Source organism: Myxocyprinus asiaticus, chromosome 19, assembly GCF_019703515.2.
Source record: "Myxocyprinus asiaticus isolate MX2 ecotype Aquarium Trade chromosome 19, UBuf_Myxa_2, whole genome shotgun sequence".
Classification (NCBI taxonomy): Eukaryota; Metazoa; Chordata; class Actinopteri; order Cypriniformes; family Catostomidae; genus Myxocyprinus; species Myxocyprinus asiaticus.
Window position 1 is genome coordinate 23955416 of NC_059362.1, and position 18953 is coordinate 23974368.

An 18953-nucleotide genomic window follows, 5' to 3' on the forward strand; every position below is an offset into this window, starting at 1 on the left:
GCGGGGTTAATGCGCACGTTTTTCTTTTTTCTGTTTGTTTTGTTCGGGGGGAAGTTCGTGGTTTGATTGTTTCACTAATGGGGAATGTGGTCTATATAATTTTGTTTTTGACACACAATTTATTTTTTCTACTATATCAAAATGTCAAATGTTAATATGAGTGTACTACCTCTCTCCACATGGAATGTAAATGGGTTGGGGCACCCCATAAAAAGAAGGAAGGTTATTTCTTTTCTTAAATGTAAGAAATATGATATAGTGTTTCTTCAAGAAACACATTTTCCCCGCAGGAAGCTGAAAAATTTGGGAAGAAATGGGGTGGACATGTTTTTTTTAGTGCTGGCTCAAGTAAGAGCAAGGGAGTCATTATATTGGTAAATAAACATTTACAATGCAAATGTCTCAAACAGACTAAAGATAAGTTAGGAAGAGTAATTCTTGTTTTAGCTGAAATTCAAGGACAAAGGTTTATTTTGGCTAATATTTACGCACCTAACGCTGATGATCAGGGCTTTTTTATAGATCTTGAAGGGATGTTGCAAACCACTGGCACCCCTCATGATATAATATTGGGAGGGGACTTTAATCTTTTGATGGACTCAATCTTTGATCATAGAGAAGCAAAAGTGTGTAAAGCCCCTAGAGCAACATTGACGCTTCACAGGATGTGTAAATATCTTGGTCTTACAGATATTTGGAGACTTTTGAACCCATCTGGTAGGGACTATACATTTTTTTCATCAGTCCATAAGATTTATTCTAGAATAGATTTTTTTTTTTTGATATCCAAATCCCTCATTTCCTCTGTTGTGGATTGCTCAATTGGAAATATCTTAGTCTCAGATCACGCCCTGGTGAGTTTAGAGGTGATGCCACATATAGAGAAAAAGAAATCATATAGTTGCCGCCTTAATGTATCCCTTCTGCAAAATCCTGATTTCCAACAAATGTTAAAGACTGAAATCAATATTTATATGGAGACCAACTGGTTACCTGTTAGCGGTGCCAGTCAGAAGAGGGGGACACAACACATGTTTTTGGGGATGTGTAAAGATCCAAGAATTTTGGTTGGGGGTTCAGAACTTTGTGTGAGGTATTGGACTCTGAATTTTAATTTAACCCCAGACTCTGTATCCTGGGTGATAGGACAACTCTTGATATTGGGGACAGTTATTTAAAAAGTTGGGTCTTAGCCGGAGTCTTGATTGGTAAGAAAATCATCCTCAGGGGATGGAAGTCAGCTGGGGCACACTCATTTAGAGTGTGGTGCGGGTAGATGGGCGAGGTGGCAGCGTTTGAGGAGATTTTTTTTAGAAGGCTGGGGAAATGTGATTTGTTTGTCAGGAAGTGGGGGGGTTATTTGGCTTTTTTGGAGGGTTCTCGGGGAGGGGCTGTGGAGAGGGATTTGTAGTTTAGTTGGGTATGTGTTTTATTGATGTTGTTTGAATGTATATCTTGTTTTTATTTTATTTTTTTATGCTGTAGTTGTTGGTGACCACAGTAGTGCATGTTTTTGTCAGGAGGGAATGTTTCGGGGGAGGGGGTTTAATCTGGATAATTGATTCTGTCTTTTATGTTATGTTTGTATGTTTTTATATTTGGAATCAATAAAATTTGTAATAAAAAAAAATAAAAAAAAACCCTAAGCAGCTTGAACCCGATAATTGCTGCTTGAAGCTATATTTTTTATTAATTTTGTATTTATTTATTTTGGTCTTGTAGAGACGTGTATATGTATACACCACCGGTCAAAAGTTTTGAAACACTTGACTGAAATGTTTCTCATGATCTTAAAAATCTTTTGATCTGAAGGTGTATGCTTAAATGTTTGAAATTAGTTTTGTAGGCAAAAATATAATTGTGCCACCATATTCATTTATTTCATTATAGAACTCAAATTTAATAATAAAAAAAAAGTTTTTGTAATTGATGACTTGGACCAAATAATAAAGAAAAGCAGCCAATAAGTGCCCAACATAGATGGGAACTCCTTCAATACTGTTTAAAAAGCATCCCAGGGTGATACCTCAAGAAGTTGGTTGAGAAAATGTCAAGAGTACATTTCTGCAAATTCTAGGCAAAGGCTGACTACTTTGAAGATGCTAAAATATAACACAGTTTTGATTTATTTTGGATTTTGTTTAGTCACAACATAATTCCCATAGTTATTCCATAGTTTTGATGACTTTACTATTATTATAAAATGTGAAGAAAAAAATGATAATAAAGAATGAGTAAGTGTTTCAAAACTTTTGACCGGTTGTGTGTGTGTGTGTGTGTGTGTGTGTGTGTGTGTGTGTGTGTGTGTGTGTGTGTGTGTATATATATATATATATATATATATATATATATATATTTGTGTAATTTTTTTTTTTATTATTTATTTTTTTTTTTTTAAGTATACTATTTGTTGTTGTTTTTTTACTTCATCAGAATATTTGGCAACCTTTTTACTGGGGAATTGTACCCTGATGAAGGCTTTTGGGGGGTTTTTTTTAGCCGAAACGCGTTGGCCAAAAAAATATATATATTTTCACGATTTGAAGCCTTGGACTTTTTTCACTAACTCAGGTGTGTTTGATTTTTTTTTTTTTTTTTTTTTCAGGATGGTCTTCCCCCTCCTCCACCCCCTCCACCTCAGTCACAGCCTTCAGCAGTGGGTGCTGCCGCCTTGACTGCTGGTCAAAGACCTTCACCCGCTGTAGGTGACCAGAGTGGGCGTCAAAGACCCACAGTGTAAGTACACTTTAATGTAAAACACTTTTTATTTGAAAATTTGTAACTTTCAGTTTGCTGTTAAAAAATATGTGGAGATAAGTAATGCTGGAGAGACATGTTGTTATCCAGAGCATTGATTATTTACCATTCAGTGGTCCTGTTTGCATCTTCAGTCATAAAGTATCTCACACACAGCATAAACAGTAAGCGTATAAGTGACCACTTTGAACTCTTAACTTACCTCTCTGTCCTTACCTAATGTCAGCTGAGCGTGACCAAACACATTCAGGTGAGGGGTCAAAGGTTATTTCCAAGGGGAGTCTCTGGGGCCCTGACCTGAGGTCTGACCCCTCACCTTTCACCTTTCACCTTTATCTCCATTACAACTCAGAATTGTACTAAACACACCTAATTTCTATTGGATTCACACATAGTCCTCTGAGTGGACTATATTTAAAAAGTAAAGGTTATATTACATAAAGTTCAGTTTACATATAATTATCACATTAGGGTCAGACCTTTTCAAACAGCAAATGCTTGTTAAAAAAATAACAAATGACTTGTCTTATATAGGAGCTGTTTAGAATTTCTCATTTTATTGTCCAATGTAGACAGGAGATTTTGTTGTGATTCAAGACAACAGTGTGAAAGCAGTGCCCACCCCTGTTCGATTTCTGGTATTGCATCTGAGGCCAACTTACTTAAATACATGAAATAGAATGAATAAAACTTCTTAAGAAGAGATAGTTGCATTATTTACAGTATTTATTTTATTTAATGTTTTGTGTGATTCTCTCTCAGGTATGTGGCAATGTTTCCGTATACACCCCGTAAGGAAGACGAGTTAGAAATGAGGAAAGGGGAAATGTTTTTGGTGCTGGAGCGCTGTCAGGATGGCTGGTTTAAAGGAACATCCATGCACACTGGCAAGATTGGAGTGTTTCCTGGGAACTACATGAGTCCTGTCAGCAGGTACGATAAACACTCACTCACTCACACATGTTATCACTCAGACATATACACCCAGTAAGCTAAGGAAAGATTAGATTGTCCACTGCCTTTCCATTGGAGTATATACTTAAGACATACACGCACACCACACAAAGTCTTCACTTGCAGATAAATATGAGTTGGACATGTTTACACATAACACTGAATTGTTTAAGCATTGTTCTGGGTTCAGTACAAGTTTAGCTCTTTCAGTAGCACTTGTGGCATAATATTGATTACCACAGAAAATATCTTTGACTCATCCCTCTGTTAAACAGGATAAAGAAATACACACATGGGAAGTCTTTGAGGCCAGCGTTATGAAGAGTTTAGAAGATGTTACACTCTTTTATAAATATATATATATATATATATATATATATATATATATATATATATATATATATATATATATATATATGAATGATTTAATAAAATAATTTGCTGTAAATTTGCTTTAATTACAGTTTCTGAAGTGGGACTACATTTCTATATGGATGCACTTCTGCATTAATTATGTATTTCCTGTGGATGGATTTTTTTCACAAATTCACAATAGAGCTTAACTTAGTTTTAACCTGGAACATTCCTTTAAACTAGATTTTTTCCTTGTGGGAGGTATGAAAATTACAGACACCTACAATTATCAGTGCAATCCTATTTACAGGAATAATAATAAAAAAAATCATTTTTTTACGACATGAACACAAAATATCTAAAAACATGCTTAATTGATCAAGGTCAGATTAAAGCTTGTCTGATGCAGGTGCATTCAACGTGAGAATCTCATTTACAGTCCTACAAAAGAATGAACAGCTGCATTTTCAGCCTAGAAGTATTCAAAATATCTCCCTTTCACACAATCAAGCATCTTTTTCTTTATGGCCTAAATATAGCTTCCATTATTGTTCCAAGTTTTTAACTGTAAAAAAAATTAAATAAAACAGACTTGAAGACATAAGGGATTAGCTAAATACACTATATTGCCAAAAGTATTCGCTCATCTGCCTTTAGACGCATATGAACTTAAGTGACATCCCATTCTTAATCCATAAGGTTTAATATGACGTCGGCCCACCCTTTGCAGCTACAACAGCTTCAACTCTTCTGGGAAGGCTTTCCACAAGGTTTAGGAGTGTGTTTATGGGAATTTTTGACCATTCTTCCAGAAGCGCATTTGTGAGGTCAGACACTGATGTTGGACGAGAAGGCCTGGCTCGCAGTCTTCGCTCTAATTCATCCCAAAGGTGCTCTATCGGGTTGAGGTCAGGACTCTGTGCAGGCCAGTCAAGTTCTTCCACACCAAACTCGCTCATCCATGTCTTTATGGACCTTGCTTTGTGCACTGGTGCGCAGTCATGTTGGAACAGGAAGGGGCCATCCCCAAACTATTGCCACAAAGTTGGGAGCATGGAATTGTCCAAAATCTCTTGGTATGCTGAAGCATTAAGAGTTCCTTTCACTGGAACTAAGGGGCCAAGCCCAGCTCCTGAAAAACAACCCCACACCATAATCCCCCCTCCACCAAACTTCATAATTGGCACAATGCAGTCAGACAAGTACCGTTCTCCTGGCAACCGCCAAACCCAGACTCGTCCATCAGATTGCCAGATGGAGAAGCGTGATTTGTCACTCCAGAGAACGCGTCTCCACTGCTCTAGAGTCCAGTGGCAGCATGCTTTACACCACTGCATCCGACGCTTTGCATTGCCTTGGTGATGTATGGCTTGGATGCAGCTGCTCGGCCATGGAAACCCATTCCATGAAGCTCTCTACGCACTGTTCTTGAGCTAATCTGAAGGCCACATGAACTTTGGAGGTCTGTAGAGATTGCCTCAGCATCCGCTGACCCCGCTCTGTCATTTTACGTGGCTTACCACTTCGTGGCTGAGTTGCTGTCATTCCCAATTGCTTCCACTTTGTTATAATACCACTGACAGTTGACTGTGGAATATTTAGTAGCGAGGAAATTTCACGACTGGACTTGTTGCACAGGTGGCATCCTATCACAGTACCACACTGGAATTCACTGAGCTCCTGAGAGCGGCCCATTCTTTCACAAATGTTTGTAGAAGCAGTCTGCATGCCTAGGTGCTTCATTTTATACACCTGTGGCCATGGAAGTGATTGGAACACCTGAATTCAATTATTTGGATGGGTGAGCGAATACTTTTGGCAATATAGTGTATCTTAACTGAGCAGAGGCATTTAAGTGTTTAGTCAGATCGAGTGATTCTCCTATTTTGGAATATGTTTTGCAACCAATGTATCAGGAAAGATTCAGGGTTAGATTTAAAATAAGAAGTGTGAGTTTAAAGGGTCTTGAACTTATCTCTTTTTTTTTTTTTTTACTGCAGGACTGTTTCTGGCAGCAGTCAGCCAAAAGTTCCCCTGACTCTGTGCTCCCAAGCTGGACGTGGTGCCAATATTGTTAGCCCCTCCTCTACTCCTCTCGGGGCAGCTGTAGGGAGTGCTGACCCCAACAAACCCCTCCTAGTCTGCCCAAATGCCAATCCATCTTGCCCACTGCCTGCTGCTGTAGTAACAGCCGCACATATACCCACTGGTCAGCACCCCAAAGTGCTTATGCATGTGACTTCACAGATGACCGTTAATCAGGCACGCAGTGCAGTCAGGACAGGTATATATAATTAAATACAATTCAAACCTGGAAATAAACAAAGAATGTAGTTTTAGGATTTTGAACATTTTTAAAGAGAAATGTTATGACGTAAAATTAATACGAGATATCTTTTGGATCTTAACTTCTTTAATCACAAATTACTCTTTTTCTCCACTAGCTGTGTGTCATAGTCAGGATCGGCCTACAGCAGCAGTGATGCCTATCCAGTCCCACAATCCTGTGGCCTACCTTCCTAGCACAGCTGTGTGTCTTCAGCCGTCACCTGTCCTCGGCTCCAGCCCTGGATCCTCCTCATCCAGAGTGGGTGTGGCTATGGGCTGTGCGGCTGCCTCCTTGACCCCACCTAATGTTAGTGCTGCTTCTTTAGACAATGATGCCATGAGACCTCTGGCTGTGGTAGCTCTTCCTGTGGCCCCCAGCAGCACAAAGTCTCTTGGTGCAGTCTCGAATCATGGTGTTGCTTGTAGACTGGATAAAGATTGCAAGGTGAGGCTGAAACTCATTGAATTCATAGGATCTTAAAAGTCATGGAAATTTGAGTGAATGTAGAATTTGTAAACTAATTTTGCTCTTCTCTAAAATATTTCATCAACTAAATATTGCTGTTTGTGAGTGGTTGTAGTAGTGATTAATAACTGTTTCTTGTTGTACGCAAAGTGGTCTTCCTCAAGCCGAAAGAGGCTCAGAAATCCAAATCATCCATTGAGGCATGTGCAAATGTCACAACATATTTTTTTATCCAGAGACATTTATACCCTTATAAGTTTATAATAATTTAAATCTTTTAATTCCAAGAATTGGTACCTGTTACAAATGGAAATCCACCTCAGAGATCTCTTAATATATATATATATATATATAAATATATTTAAAAAAATATTCATCCAGTAATCACATACAAAGGGAAAAGTCATGGAAAAGTTTTGGAAATTCATTGGTCTAAAAGTGTAGGTACCCTATTATTGACATGTAGGTGTCATGGCCTTCTGAGTACCACTTGTGCAATTTGCAGGATTTTTTAGAACACTGAAAACTTGTTCCCTCAAATGAATTGAGTAATGGCATCTCCAAAACTTGTGTAATTAAGCTCACTTGGTGATCAAATAGAATATTAAGATAAATAGATGCAAGTAGATTTAGATTTGCTTTTTAAATGTTGTTATTTCTACTTAATAATTTAAATTTAGTGGACTCAAATGTAGGTCATACAATTACACAGCCTAAAGAAGAATGTGTTGGGCCTCATGTATTCAGATAGAAGACAAAGGCAGGCCTAACAGTCATAAAAAACATTCCTCAAGCCCCCTCCTTCTAAGTCATAAATCTTACTGATAAAATCGCGCCAAAATCAAACAAAGGGAGTCCTAAACAGACTACAGATCCATGAAGCCTTGCCCACTAAAGGATCGAGCACTCAACTCCTATTGGATGAGGCACACAACAGAACGTCCCTCGAACATGACATCATCCGGACTTCAAATAATTCTGAAAATGCTTCCAAAGTTGCTTCCGGCTACTTCGTTCACCGAATACGGACGTAGCTTTTTGGTGCTCTCCGGTGTAACCTCGTGGCATAAGGAAGTAATGTCCGACTTGAAACTGTAGCCATACAATCTCCATCTCGCTGGACGAGTTGAGATTACTCTGTGTTCAACCGAACACTCTAACGGATCCGAAGGAGACCGCCGAGCAATTCGCATCTTCATCCATTGGCCTACAGAAGTGAAGAGATTAAAGATTTCTCTTCCATCTTCAATCAAGTCGACATTTCTGAGTTCTCCGCCAGCCCGCCGAGAATCAACAGCCGTACCGCCCTCTGAGAATCAACAGCCGTACCGGCCGCCGACAGCGCGAGGAAACGGCTCTCGTCATCACACGAGCCTCAAGAAACCGGGTCAGAGTTAAAGGACGGAGGAAAACACATTCTACCTGTGTCCTCATGCGATTCAAGTAAGAGGTTACGTCTGGGCAGAGATAGAATATTATAGCGTGTTATTCTTGTGTTTCAAGGTTTTTGCTTGTACAGTTTACGGACCGCCAGATCCGCTCATTATTAATACTCAGGGTATTAATTATCACGAATTTGTTTTGCTGTATTGTGGTCCAACCAGATTGGACTGTTGTGCATTTTCGCCATCGCGGGTGAGACAGCAACTGAGTTCATCCATTAAAGAGTCAAATAACAAGGGACTTTTACGAGCCCCGCTCGTAAAACCGCGTCTCTGAGTGATGAACGCGGCTGCTTTATCTCCAGCTATCGCGAAATCAGCTTTCGTGCTGTCACTTAATAATCTCTCTCTCTCTCTCTCTCTCTCTCTCTCTCTCTCTCTCTTACTAACCACACTGACACACACACACTGATACACACACATCTTATGTGTTATAGGATTCTTTTTATTTCCATATCTAATCATATCACTGTTTAGTTTGTAGTTGTAAGTCGGAAGTTTATTGACTGCATTGTATTAATTATTAATTATTACTGCATAAATAAACTTTGTTTATATTACAAAGAGAAGTGTTTTGGTTTGTTTTGCATACGCCTGTGTCGTGCTGACGGGATGTCAGTGCTCGGATTCAAACCTTCATTCATTGTTTTTTTATTCGAAAATCGATATTCTTCGGATGTCGATTTTCCTAAGAAAACAATCTAATATTGAGACTGTTTTAATATTCGGTTATTAGTCCCTGATTTCAGGGTGGTGCCCCGTCAATGTTAATCCTTATTAATATTCTATTGATTTTTGATAATTGATAATTATCTTTGATTGAATTAGAATGATCAATAAGCTAGTGTTAATTTTAATGTTTCATCGATGTTAACAATTGATAAGTGTTGATTTTAAAGGATTAAAAAAAAGCTAACATTGATTCTCATCAATGTTCTATTGATTTTAATAATTAATAATTATCTTTGATAATTATTAATTATTGCTAATAACCAAACTTGCTCCTAAACGTAGCACACTACATTTACTGGAGTCCTATATGAGGTTTTAATGAGTTAGATCCAATTAATTAATTTAAATATCGATTAATAACTACAGAAATAATTATTAATTATTTCTGATAGTAACACTGATCTAAACAACCAGTAAAGCCCTACAAATGTAAATAATTATTGGTGAATCTGAAATAAAGTATTTTTGCACAGAAATGCATGGGCATGTACTGTCCGTTGCACGTGCACAAGGTAAACTGAGATTTTGTTAACAGGGTCCAATTTGACCAAAGGGGACACAGGTCACTTGAATGGTGACATCACACCAAACAATTATTTGCAACTAAACAACGTAATACTACAAAAAGAGCTAAAACCTCTATGAATTCTTAATTACAACTATTTAAATGCCCCCAAGGCATTATGGGAATTCCACATAGCCTCAATTTTGTATTTAATAGTTTTTTTTTAACAATTAAAATATTAAGTCTGGATTTTTAAGAAAAATAATTTCAAGGAACATACAGTAGATAGTTGAGTTATGAGCCCAATACTTTTCAAGTTATGTTTAAATAAGGCAACTTAATTTTTCCAGTAATGGCAACATTAGGGTTTACAGTGAAGGACCACTAAATAAAATACTAAAAATAACCCTGAGACTATATATAATGGCTTGTCATGGTTTGCATTAGTTTTATGTCTTTTTGTTATTGCCCCCAACTGTCACTAATTCATTTGTGTGTGCTTAACATGCATTTTGTAATTATGAATTCACTCAGTTTCAAATAATTTGCTGAGCTGGATGGCTAAGTCTGCTGATATAGAGCTTAAATCATCATTTTTTTATAATGCAGGCTGTTCTGCAAACCCAGAGAACACAACTCGGAATGTTGTCCACTTTGGCTCAGTGTTCTGGGAGATTTCTTGGTACTCAGTACTTCCAGAGTTACACTCACACTGATGTGTTTTTCTTTGTTTCAGATAGCTAGAGGAATTTAAGGTTAAATGTGTTAGAAACATTAGGTTTAGGTTTTGTAACCACACCTCTCTCCATCTGGAAATATCTGATTTTTCAGTGATATTCAAATTCAGTCACAAATGTACAGATTAACTCCTCTGTCAGCCAAGACGCAGGAGCAGGAGAAGATTAAGTAATGATTAGAAATGAGCAGAGTTCATTGAATAACCTTAGTTGTGTCTGACTTTGTCTGGCTAGAAACAGAAATCTACTGAGCTCTCAGATTCATAGATCCTTCAACCTCCAAAGGATAAAAGAATTAGGAAGAAAAATATCAAACAATTAAAAAGTAGGATGAACGATAAGTACAGAAGAAAAAATTATTATAAAATTGTGTTATGACAATAAAATGTCATTTTATTTGTCTATGGCTCTCTCTTTGATAGCTGATAATCTCCAAAGACCCTGTGATGTTGTAGAGTTATTATTACCAGTACATACTGTATGTTGGAGTCAAAATAAAATTTTTGCTCTGTCACTTCATTTATAAAGAATTAAATCTTTCTTTTCAGAGGGAAAAAAAAGGCCTGTTGAAACTGCTGTCTAATAAAAAGAAGCTCCGCCCATCTCCCCCATCCTCTCCAACACTGGAGGCGGAGCAAACTGTTGCCATGGACATGCCACAGGGGGCTGTAGGACCCGAAATGGCCCCGCCCAACTCAGCAGTCATTGTGGTGGGAAACAATGGCCATGCAGGTGCCTGTCCATTGGACTCTGAACTCTCTGCGTCCTCATCTTCATCAAATACAGAGGCAGCATCACATAGGAACAACTCCCATGACAACACTGCTCCAATAGCCCCACCTCCACGGCAACCATGCTCCTCCCTCCTGTCCATGCAGCATGACGGGCGGCCAATCATGTGTGAAAGGTACAGTAACGCCTTCCCAAAACTGATTGACCTGTAGGAATATGTTCACACTCCATATAAATCCGATTTGATTTTTAAATCTGATTTTAGGACAGAGTGTGCACACTTTGAAATCACGTTTGTAGACAATGCAGTAAATATCCATTGTATCCGGTGTATGTGCAATACATCAGTTGCAATAGCAGTGATGTAAATGTCAGCACAACTGAGAAAGAACATAAGCAGAAGAGGCATTTTACTCATTCATTCACATACTGTGCCAAAACCAATGACTCATTCACTTATTCATTATTTTCTGAAAATGTGTGTATTTGGACAATACAATATTGCAAACTTTGTATGATAATAAATACAGTACACATTGTGTCCTGAATGATGAAAAAATCTGACCATTCAGACACAATCTAATAAATCATACTTGATTCGATTGCTTGGTCTGAACCCAAGTTTGTTTCCTCCCCCTGCCCCCACTGGTCTCTGTTTACATCATATTATTTGGGACCGAACCGCGGTCCGATTGCGTCATCAGTGTGAGTACAAGCGGGCAGCTGTTTACCACTGTAACTAGGAACAACTGAAGAAGACGTCAGCTGAACTATGTTATTGAATTATACGTTTCTTTGGATTTACCACCAAAACTTTACATGCAAAGAACGACATTTGTGTTAGTCTGCCGCGGATGCGTTGCAAAAGATGTGAAAAATGTAAGCTACTCTATGAAGGCAGTTTATTTGGACGCAAGCAGGTATAAAAAAAATTATTATACCATAATAATTGCGATCATGGAGACTGCAAATTATACATTATCAATAGCGATTCACTTCCGCAATTTAGGATGATTGCGTTCATATCAACAGTGAACCATACTGGAGTTCACATGAACCGTACCCAGACGGGATACGGTTCCCGGGTGCACACCAAAGTTCGGAAAACAGCATTCACATCATCGAAACGAACTGAACTTTGGCGTCAAACGAACCCGGGTGCACACCAAAAGTGCTACTGTGAAAGCACTTTAATGTGGCTTTTTGCTGTTCACACTGCAAATAACTCAATGGAGTTGGATATACCAAAAAATCTGATTTATGCTACCTGTCAGAACAAATCCGTAGAGTATTCTTTTAACATTTAATTAGCATTAACTTTTTTGTTTTGACTTTTAATTTTGCGGTTTTCTCCATCTCTCCAGGTACCGCGTGGTGGTGTCCTACCCTCCCCAAAGCGAAGCAGAGCTGGAACTCAAAGAGGGCGACATTGTATTTGTGCACAGAAAGCGAGAGGACGGCTGGTTTAAAGGAACACTACAGAGGAATGGGAGAACAGGCCTTTTCCCTGGCAGTTTTGTTGACAGCATCTAACAGTGTCAAAATACATAACTCTTAGATATTAAAATTCTCCATCAAAGAAAACACCAACACTGAATTTCAGCCTTACCAACAGCTCCGTTTTATTTTCAGCAGTATACAAGATCAGTGGAAGTGGACTGCTTGTGTGATTTGATCATACATGTGTGAGCCAACTGCTGGAGGGTTCTTGAGGGTCAGCAGTAGCATGGAGTTGACCACAGTCTTATGAATATACCATAACCATCTAAACAGGTCCTAAAACAAACACTCAAAACATTTCCTGAAACACACGGAAGCAGTGGAGTTTCATTTTAGTCGTTCTCTAAACTCTAGGTGCCCTTGTTCTAGCACAGTAGATTAAGTCGTGATAGGATTTGTTAATTTATGCATCTGTAACATTTCAAAGACATTTATTGTGTGCCTTGTACTGTCTCACTTTACTGTATATGAGCAAACAAAGCTGATCTGAGTCATGATGAGAACAATATGAATTTTTTCATCTGAAAAACACATTTAACTTATTTTTGTTTTGTAGGAATGGTGCTTTGGAGGGAAGGTTTGTTATGTGAGATGATTGGTCAAATGCCAGTAGAACCTATTTACATGAAATCAGTAGTCAAATTGATGAGCCAAATGAACCAAGATGGTTTGCCTAATAAAGGAAATTTTTATTTTTAAAAAAAACAGGATTACACTCCAGACATTTTAACTGAATATTAATAATAATCTTTTTGTGATAACATCTTGGTTCCAGTTGTTTAATAGAAAAGGCCCATGTCACAAGCTGTAAAACAGAAACAGTCACCCATACTCTAAGCACAAATACCCCCAGTATATATCAGTAATGATGCTGTTATGCTTTTGTGCACACTTATTTGACTTTTGTGTGTACAGTATATTTGTTCCCTCTCTAGTATTGACCGCTGCTTTATAGTTTCCTTCAGAATGCTGTATCATACCTTACAAAAACACAACTGACCTGTTGGCCCCTTATTTTTTTTAGCTACTTTATTTCTTTATAGGGGTGATGTTTCCTTAAGTTATGCACATAAAAATGGCTGGTAGCCATATAGAAATGACTTCATAAACATTGGCTGTTCTGGTGATGTCTGCTGTACTTTGTGATATCATGTTTTATATACTTGAAAATGATGGTGTTTGTGTATTTTTATGCTTCATACAGTAGATGAAATATTTTATCATATTATTTCAAAAGCACAAATTTGATGTTTGATAGTTGTTTTTTTATTTTTTAGAATTGATAGATTTAATTTCCCAAGTATGCCCTGTTGCAAATTTCAGTTATTTTCTGAAATTCAATTCACTTTACTTTTAATTAATCTTGATGCCTTTGCAACTAACACAATGGCCTTCATTGGTTGTATTAATGAAACTTACCAAACTACTTTTTTTTTTCTTCTTTTTTTGATTATTGGTTTCCATTTCCAGTCATGGATAACCTTGTAACACAACTGATTCTCCAGCTCCGAATTACTGAATCCTTCTATAGATTGAATCACTCTAAACAACGAGCATTCTCGAGAACAAGTTGCATACTAGTAACACAGCAGAACAAAATCTGATCACTGTACGTTTAATTTAAACTCATTAAATGGCTTGCTAGTATAAGGGGTATGAAATAAAGTAATACCTTTTATAAAACATGTTTTGGGGATACCTGTTTGTGTGTCTTTAAATGTGTTTGAGATCTAAGTGAACTTGATTTTTGCCAGTGTTTTTGTAGTGATGTTAGATTAGAAGGATGGAAAAAGCTGTATAAAGCAAGAAAACAGTGTATAACTTCTCAGACTGAGTGCAGATCTCACACTTGTGCATGGTGTTATTTGCTTCAAGAACATCATGCGCGTGGTCACACACAAATACAAAAGCATCACATCCAGATGGTTCTTTAGCACTCATAAATCTATTTATCCATTTGTCTCACATGCAGGTTGCACCATCGGCTGTGTACATTTTCATAAGTTTTAAAACTGCCTGTTTCACTCATCCACTCATCTGACCCAGATAGAAAGCAACTATTGAACCAATGCTAAGTCAATGTTGATGCATCAACATTAATGGCATTGAATTAATGTTGCAAGGTGATGTTGGTTCAACATCACTTTTGCACCCTCAGTTAATGTTGAAATTTCAACAAAAAATCAATGTGAATGTCATTGAATCAGCGTTGCACTGCAATGCTGATTCTATATCACTTTTGTTGAATCAGTGTTGAAATTTCAACAAAATATCAATGGTAATGTTGAATCAATGTTACAATCTGATATTGGTTCAACATCACTTTTGCATCCTGTGTTAATGTTGAAATGACTTTAAAGTTTCAACAAAGATTCAAGATATTTGGTGAAAAGCAATTATATAAATAAAGCAAATTTCACATAGTTTATTTATCTTCATCACAAAAGTAATACAAAAAAGAGAAAAAGATTATTGCTGGAGGCACCGGGGGAGCTGCTCCCAAACTCATTTGCTGAATCAAGGCATTTAAAACAATAGATCAAAGAGAAAAAACAGTAAGATAAAAATCAATGGAACAGAATAATTATCTTAATTGTAAGATAAAAGTATAACAAAAGTGGAAATTTGGTTTGTACATTTCAGCAGTCACGTTTTGACAAATTAATTATGCAGTGTAGGCTAGTCCAATCCTGGGTACACAAGATCCTGCACATTTTAGATGTTTCCATTAATGAACACACCTAATTCTACTCATCTCAATTGTAGAGGCTGCATGACCTGAATTGGGTAGCAGATAAGAAAAACATCAATATGCAGTCTGTGGCATATATATATATATATATATATATATATTCTTTTAGCAGTCTATATATTTTCTGTCTCATTCTAATGAGAATCCATGTAAGATCACTTACGTTTTTTGTAAGAGCCGGTTGATAAAAAAAAATAATTGCCCAAAAGTTTACATTTCATTCTAAAAATGGCTAGATTAAGATTGTCAAAATAATCATTAGTTGCAGCTATACATGAAGTTCAGGTGGTTAAAAATTATGGGGACAAAAATAATGAGGAACATGAAAATTAACTTGAAGTTGGCTAACTCACCAAGCAATTGCACCAAGTCACCACATAATTTTGGGATTTAATGTTAATTCACACAATGCACTAATAATCAGTTTGAAACAATCCATAATTGAAACTTTGTAATACAAATCAAATACATTTAAATACTTTCCTTACCTGATATAACTGCAAGGATATGAGATATAGGCTGGTACTTTCCAGATCCAAGGTGGTCACATCATAAACAACACTTAAATGTATATTTTAAAATCACTCCATGGGATGCTTCTCATTTCTTTTGTGTATCATTATGTTTTTTCTCTCTCCTTCCTGGTAAGATAAAAGAAAGAATGCAAGGATGCTGTTGCATGCATTTCAAAGAACTTGAATACATGAAGATAATTTCAAATGAAGAAGTTTATTAGATAAAAAAATAGCAAGAGGCATTTTGGCCGCATGGTTACAAAAAAAAAAAAAAAATGGAGGCTCCACCCACCCAAAGTCTCCACCTATTTATAGGCATGGGTAATAGTAATCCCCAATCAGTCCCAGCTAGATAAATATGTAATTGTAGCAGAATACTGGAAGCTATGCAAGTGCAGAATCAAAGAATGAAATCAAAGCAATACATGTGTAAAATGGAATATCCTTGCTCTCTCAAGTGTCAATTCTAAGTGACGTCAGTCACTGATGATTTTGCACAGAATGTATTACCACTGCACTTTAAGGGATCAACCATATTGTTGTCTGAATTTTTTAATGAAGGCATTTCTGATAATTCTTGATAAAACAAGATGCACTTTTGAAGTAGCCTATATGGAAATGTTTATGTCACAAACAGAATCAAATTGTTACAGTCAGACGACTGGGTCAGAGCATCTCTGAAATGGCAAAGATTGTGGTGTGCTCATGGTCAGCAGTGGTGAGTACCTACCGAGAGTGGTCCGAGGAGGGACAAACCACAAACTGGTGACAGGGTGTTGGGTGCCCAAGGCTCATTGAAGTGCGAGGGCAACAAAGGCTAATCTGTCTGGTCCGAACCAACAGAAGGTCTACTGCGGCACAAGTCACATAAAAGTTTAATGATGGTTATGGGAGGAATGTGTCACAACACACAGTGCATCACACCCTGCTGCGTATTGGGCTGTGTAGCCGCAGACCAGTCAGAATGCCTATGATGATCCCAGTCCACCATCGAAAGTGCCTACAATGGGCACATGAGCATCAGAACTGGACCTTGGAGCAGTGGAAGAAGGTCGCCTGGTCTGATGAGTCCCATTTTCTGTAACATCATTTGGATGGCCGTGTACGTGCGCACCATTTACTAGGGGAAGTGATGGCACCAGGATACACTGTGGGAAGACATCAAGCTGGTGGAGTGTGATACTCTTAAATGTCCCTGGGTCCGGCCATTCATGTGGACGTCAATTTGATATGTGTCACCAACCTAAACATTGTTGCAGACCAGGTACACCCCTTCATGGCAATGGTATTCCCTGATGGCAGTGGCCTCGTTCAGCAGGATAACACTGCACACATTGTCCAGGAATGGTTTGAGGAACATAATGAAGAGTTCAAGGTGTTGCCCTGGCCTCTCAATTCTCCATATCTAAATCCGATTGAGCATCTGTGGGATGTGCTGGACCAACATGTCCAATCCACGGAGGCTCCACCTCGCAACATACAGAACTTGAACGATCTGCTGCTGATATCTTGGTGCCAGATACCACATAGAGTTTATGCCTCCGCGGGTCGGCGCTGTTTTGGTGGCACACAAAGGACCAACAGCATATTAGGCAGGTGGTCATAATGTTTTGGCTCATCTGTGTATAAAGTTGAAGTCAGAAGTTTACATACACCTTAGCCAAATACATTCAAACTCAGTTTTTCACAAGTCCCGACATTTAATTGTAGAAAAGAAATTGCCTGTCTTAGGTCAGTTAGGATCACTATTTTATTTTAAAAATGTGAAATGTCAGGATAATAGTTGAGAGAATTATTTATTTCAGCTTTTATTATTTTCATCACATTCCCAGTGGGTCAGAAGTTTACATACACTTTGTTAGTATTTGGTAGCATTGCCTTTAAATTGTTTAACTTGGGTCAAACGTTTTGGGTAGCCTTCCACAAGCTTCTCACAATAAGTTGCTGGAATTTTGGCCCATTCCTCCAGACAGAACTGGTGTAACTGAGTCAGGTTTGAAGGCCTCCTTGCTCGCACATGCTTTTTCAGTTCTGCCCACAAATTTTCTATCGGACTGAGGTCAGGGCTTTGTGATGGCCACTCCAATGCCTTGACTTTGTTGTGCTTAAGCCATTTTCCCACAACTTTGGAGGTATGCTTGGGGTCACTGTACATTTGGAAGACCCATTTGCGACCGAGCTTTAACTTCATGGCTGAAATTTTGAGAAGTTGCTTCAATACAGTATGTCCACATAATTTTCCTTCCTCATGATATCATCTATTTTGTGAAGTGCACCAGTCCCTCCTGCAGCAAAGCACCCCCAAAATATGATGCTGCCACCCCCATGCTTCATGGTTGGGATGGTGTTCTTTGGCTTGCAAGCCTCACCCTTTTTCCTTCAAACATAACGATGGTCATTATGGCCAAAATGTTCAATTTTTGTTTCATCAGGCCAGAGGACATTTCTTAAAGTAAGATCTTTGTCCCCATATGCACTTGCAAACTGTAATCTGGCTTTTTTATGGCAGTTTTGGAGCAGTGGCTTCTTCCTTGCTGAGCAGCCTTTCAGGTTATGTCAATATAGGACTAGTTTTACTGTGGATATAGATACTTGTCTACCTGTTTCCTTCAGCATCTTCACAAGGTCCTTTGCTGTTGTTCTGGGATTGATTTGCACTTTTCGCATCAAACTATGTTCATCTCTAGGAGACAGAATGCGTCTCCTTCCTGAGCGGTATGATGGCTGCGTGGTCCCATGGTGTTTATACTTGTGTATTATTGTTTGTACAGATGAACATGGTACCTTCAGACATTTGGAAATTGCTCCCAAGGATGAACCAGACTTGTGGAGGTCCACAATTTTTTTTTTCTGAGGTCTTGGCTGATTTCTTTTGATTTTCCCAAGATGTCAAGCAAAGAGGCACTGAGTTTGAAGGTAGGCCTTAAAATACATCCACAGATACACCTCCAATTCAGTACACCTTCTATCAGAAGCTAATTGGCTAATTGTCTAAAGGCTTGACATAATTTTCAGGAATTTTCTAAGCTGCTTAAAGGCACAGTTAACTTAATGTATGTAAACTTCTGACCCACTGGAATTGTTATATAGTCAATTAAAAGTGAAACAATCTGTCTGTAAATAATTGTTGGAAAAATTACTTGTGTCATGCACAAAACTATAGTTTGCTAACATGAAAT

At 38.0% G+C, this 18953-nt stretch overlaps 1 protein-coding gene across 2 annotated transcripts in view; it reads left to right on the forward strand.

Moving 5' to 3' along the window:
* The window catches only part of LOC127409844 (E3 ubiquitin-protein ligase SH3RF1), a 115824-nt gene extending 102601 nt beyond the window's left edge, over positions 1 to 13223 (forward strand). For both annotated transcript variants that reach the window (XM_051644729.1, XM_051644730.1), the window contains 6 exons: positions 2606 to 2736; positions 3520 to 3690; positions 6066 to 6349; positions 6510 to 6838; positions 10824 to 11182; positions 12372 to 13223. In XM_051644729.1, the coding sequence (XP_051500689.1) occupies positions 2606 to 2736; positions 3520 to 3690; positions 6066 to 6349; positions 6510 to 6838; positions 10824 to 11182; positions 12372 to 12540 (1443 nt within the window). In that variant the 3' untranslated portion in view covers positions 12541 to 13223. The remainder of the gene's footprint in view (positions 1 to 2605; positions 2737 to 3519; positions 3691 to 6065; positions 6350 to 6509; positions 6839 to 10823; positions 11183 to 12371) is intronic.
* Positions 13224 to 18953: the final 5730 nt, after the last annotated feature.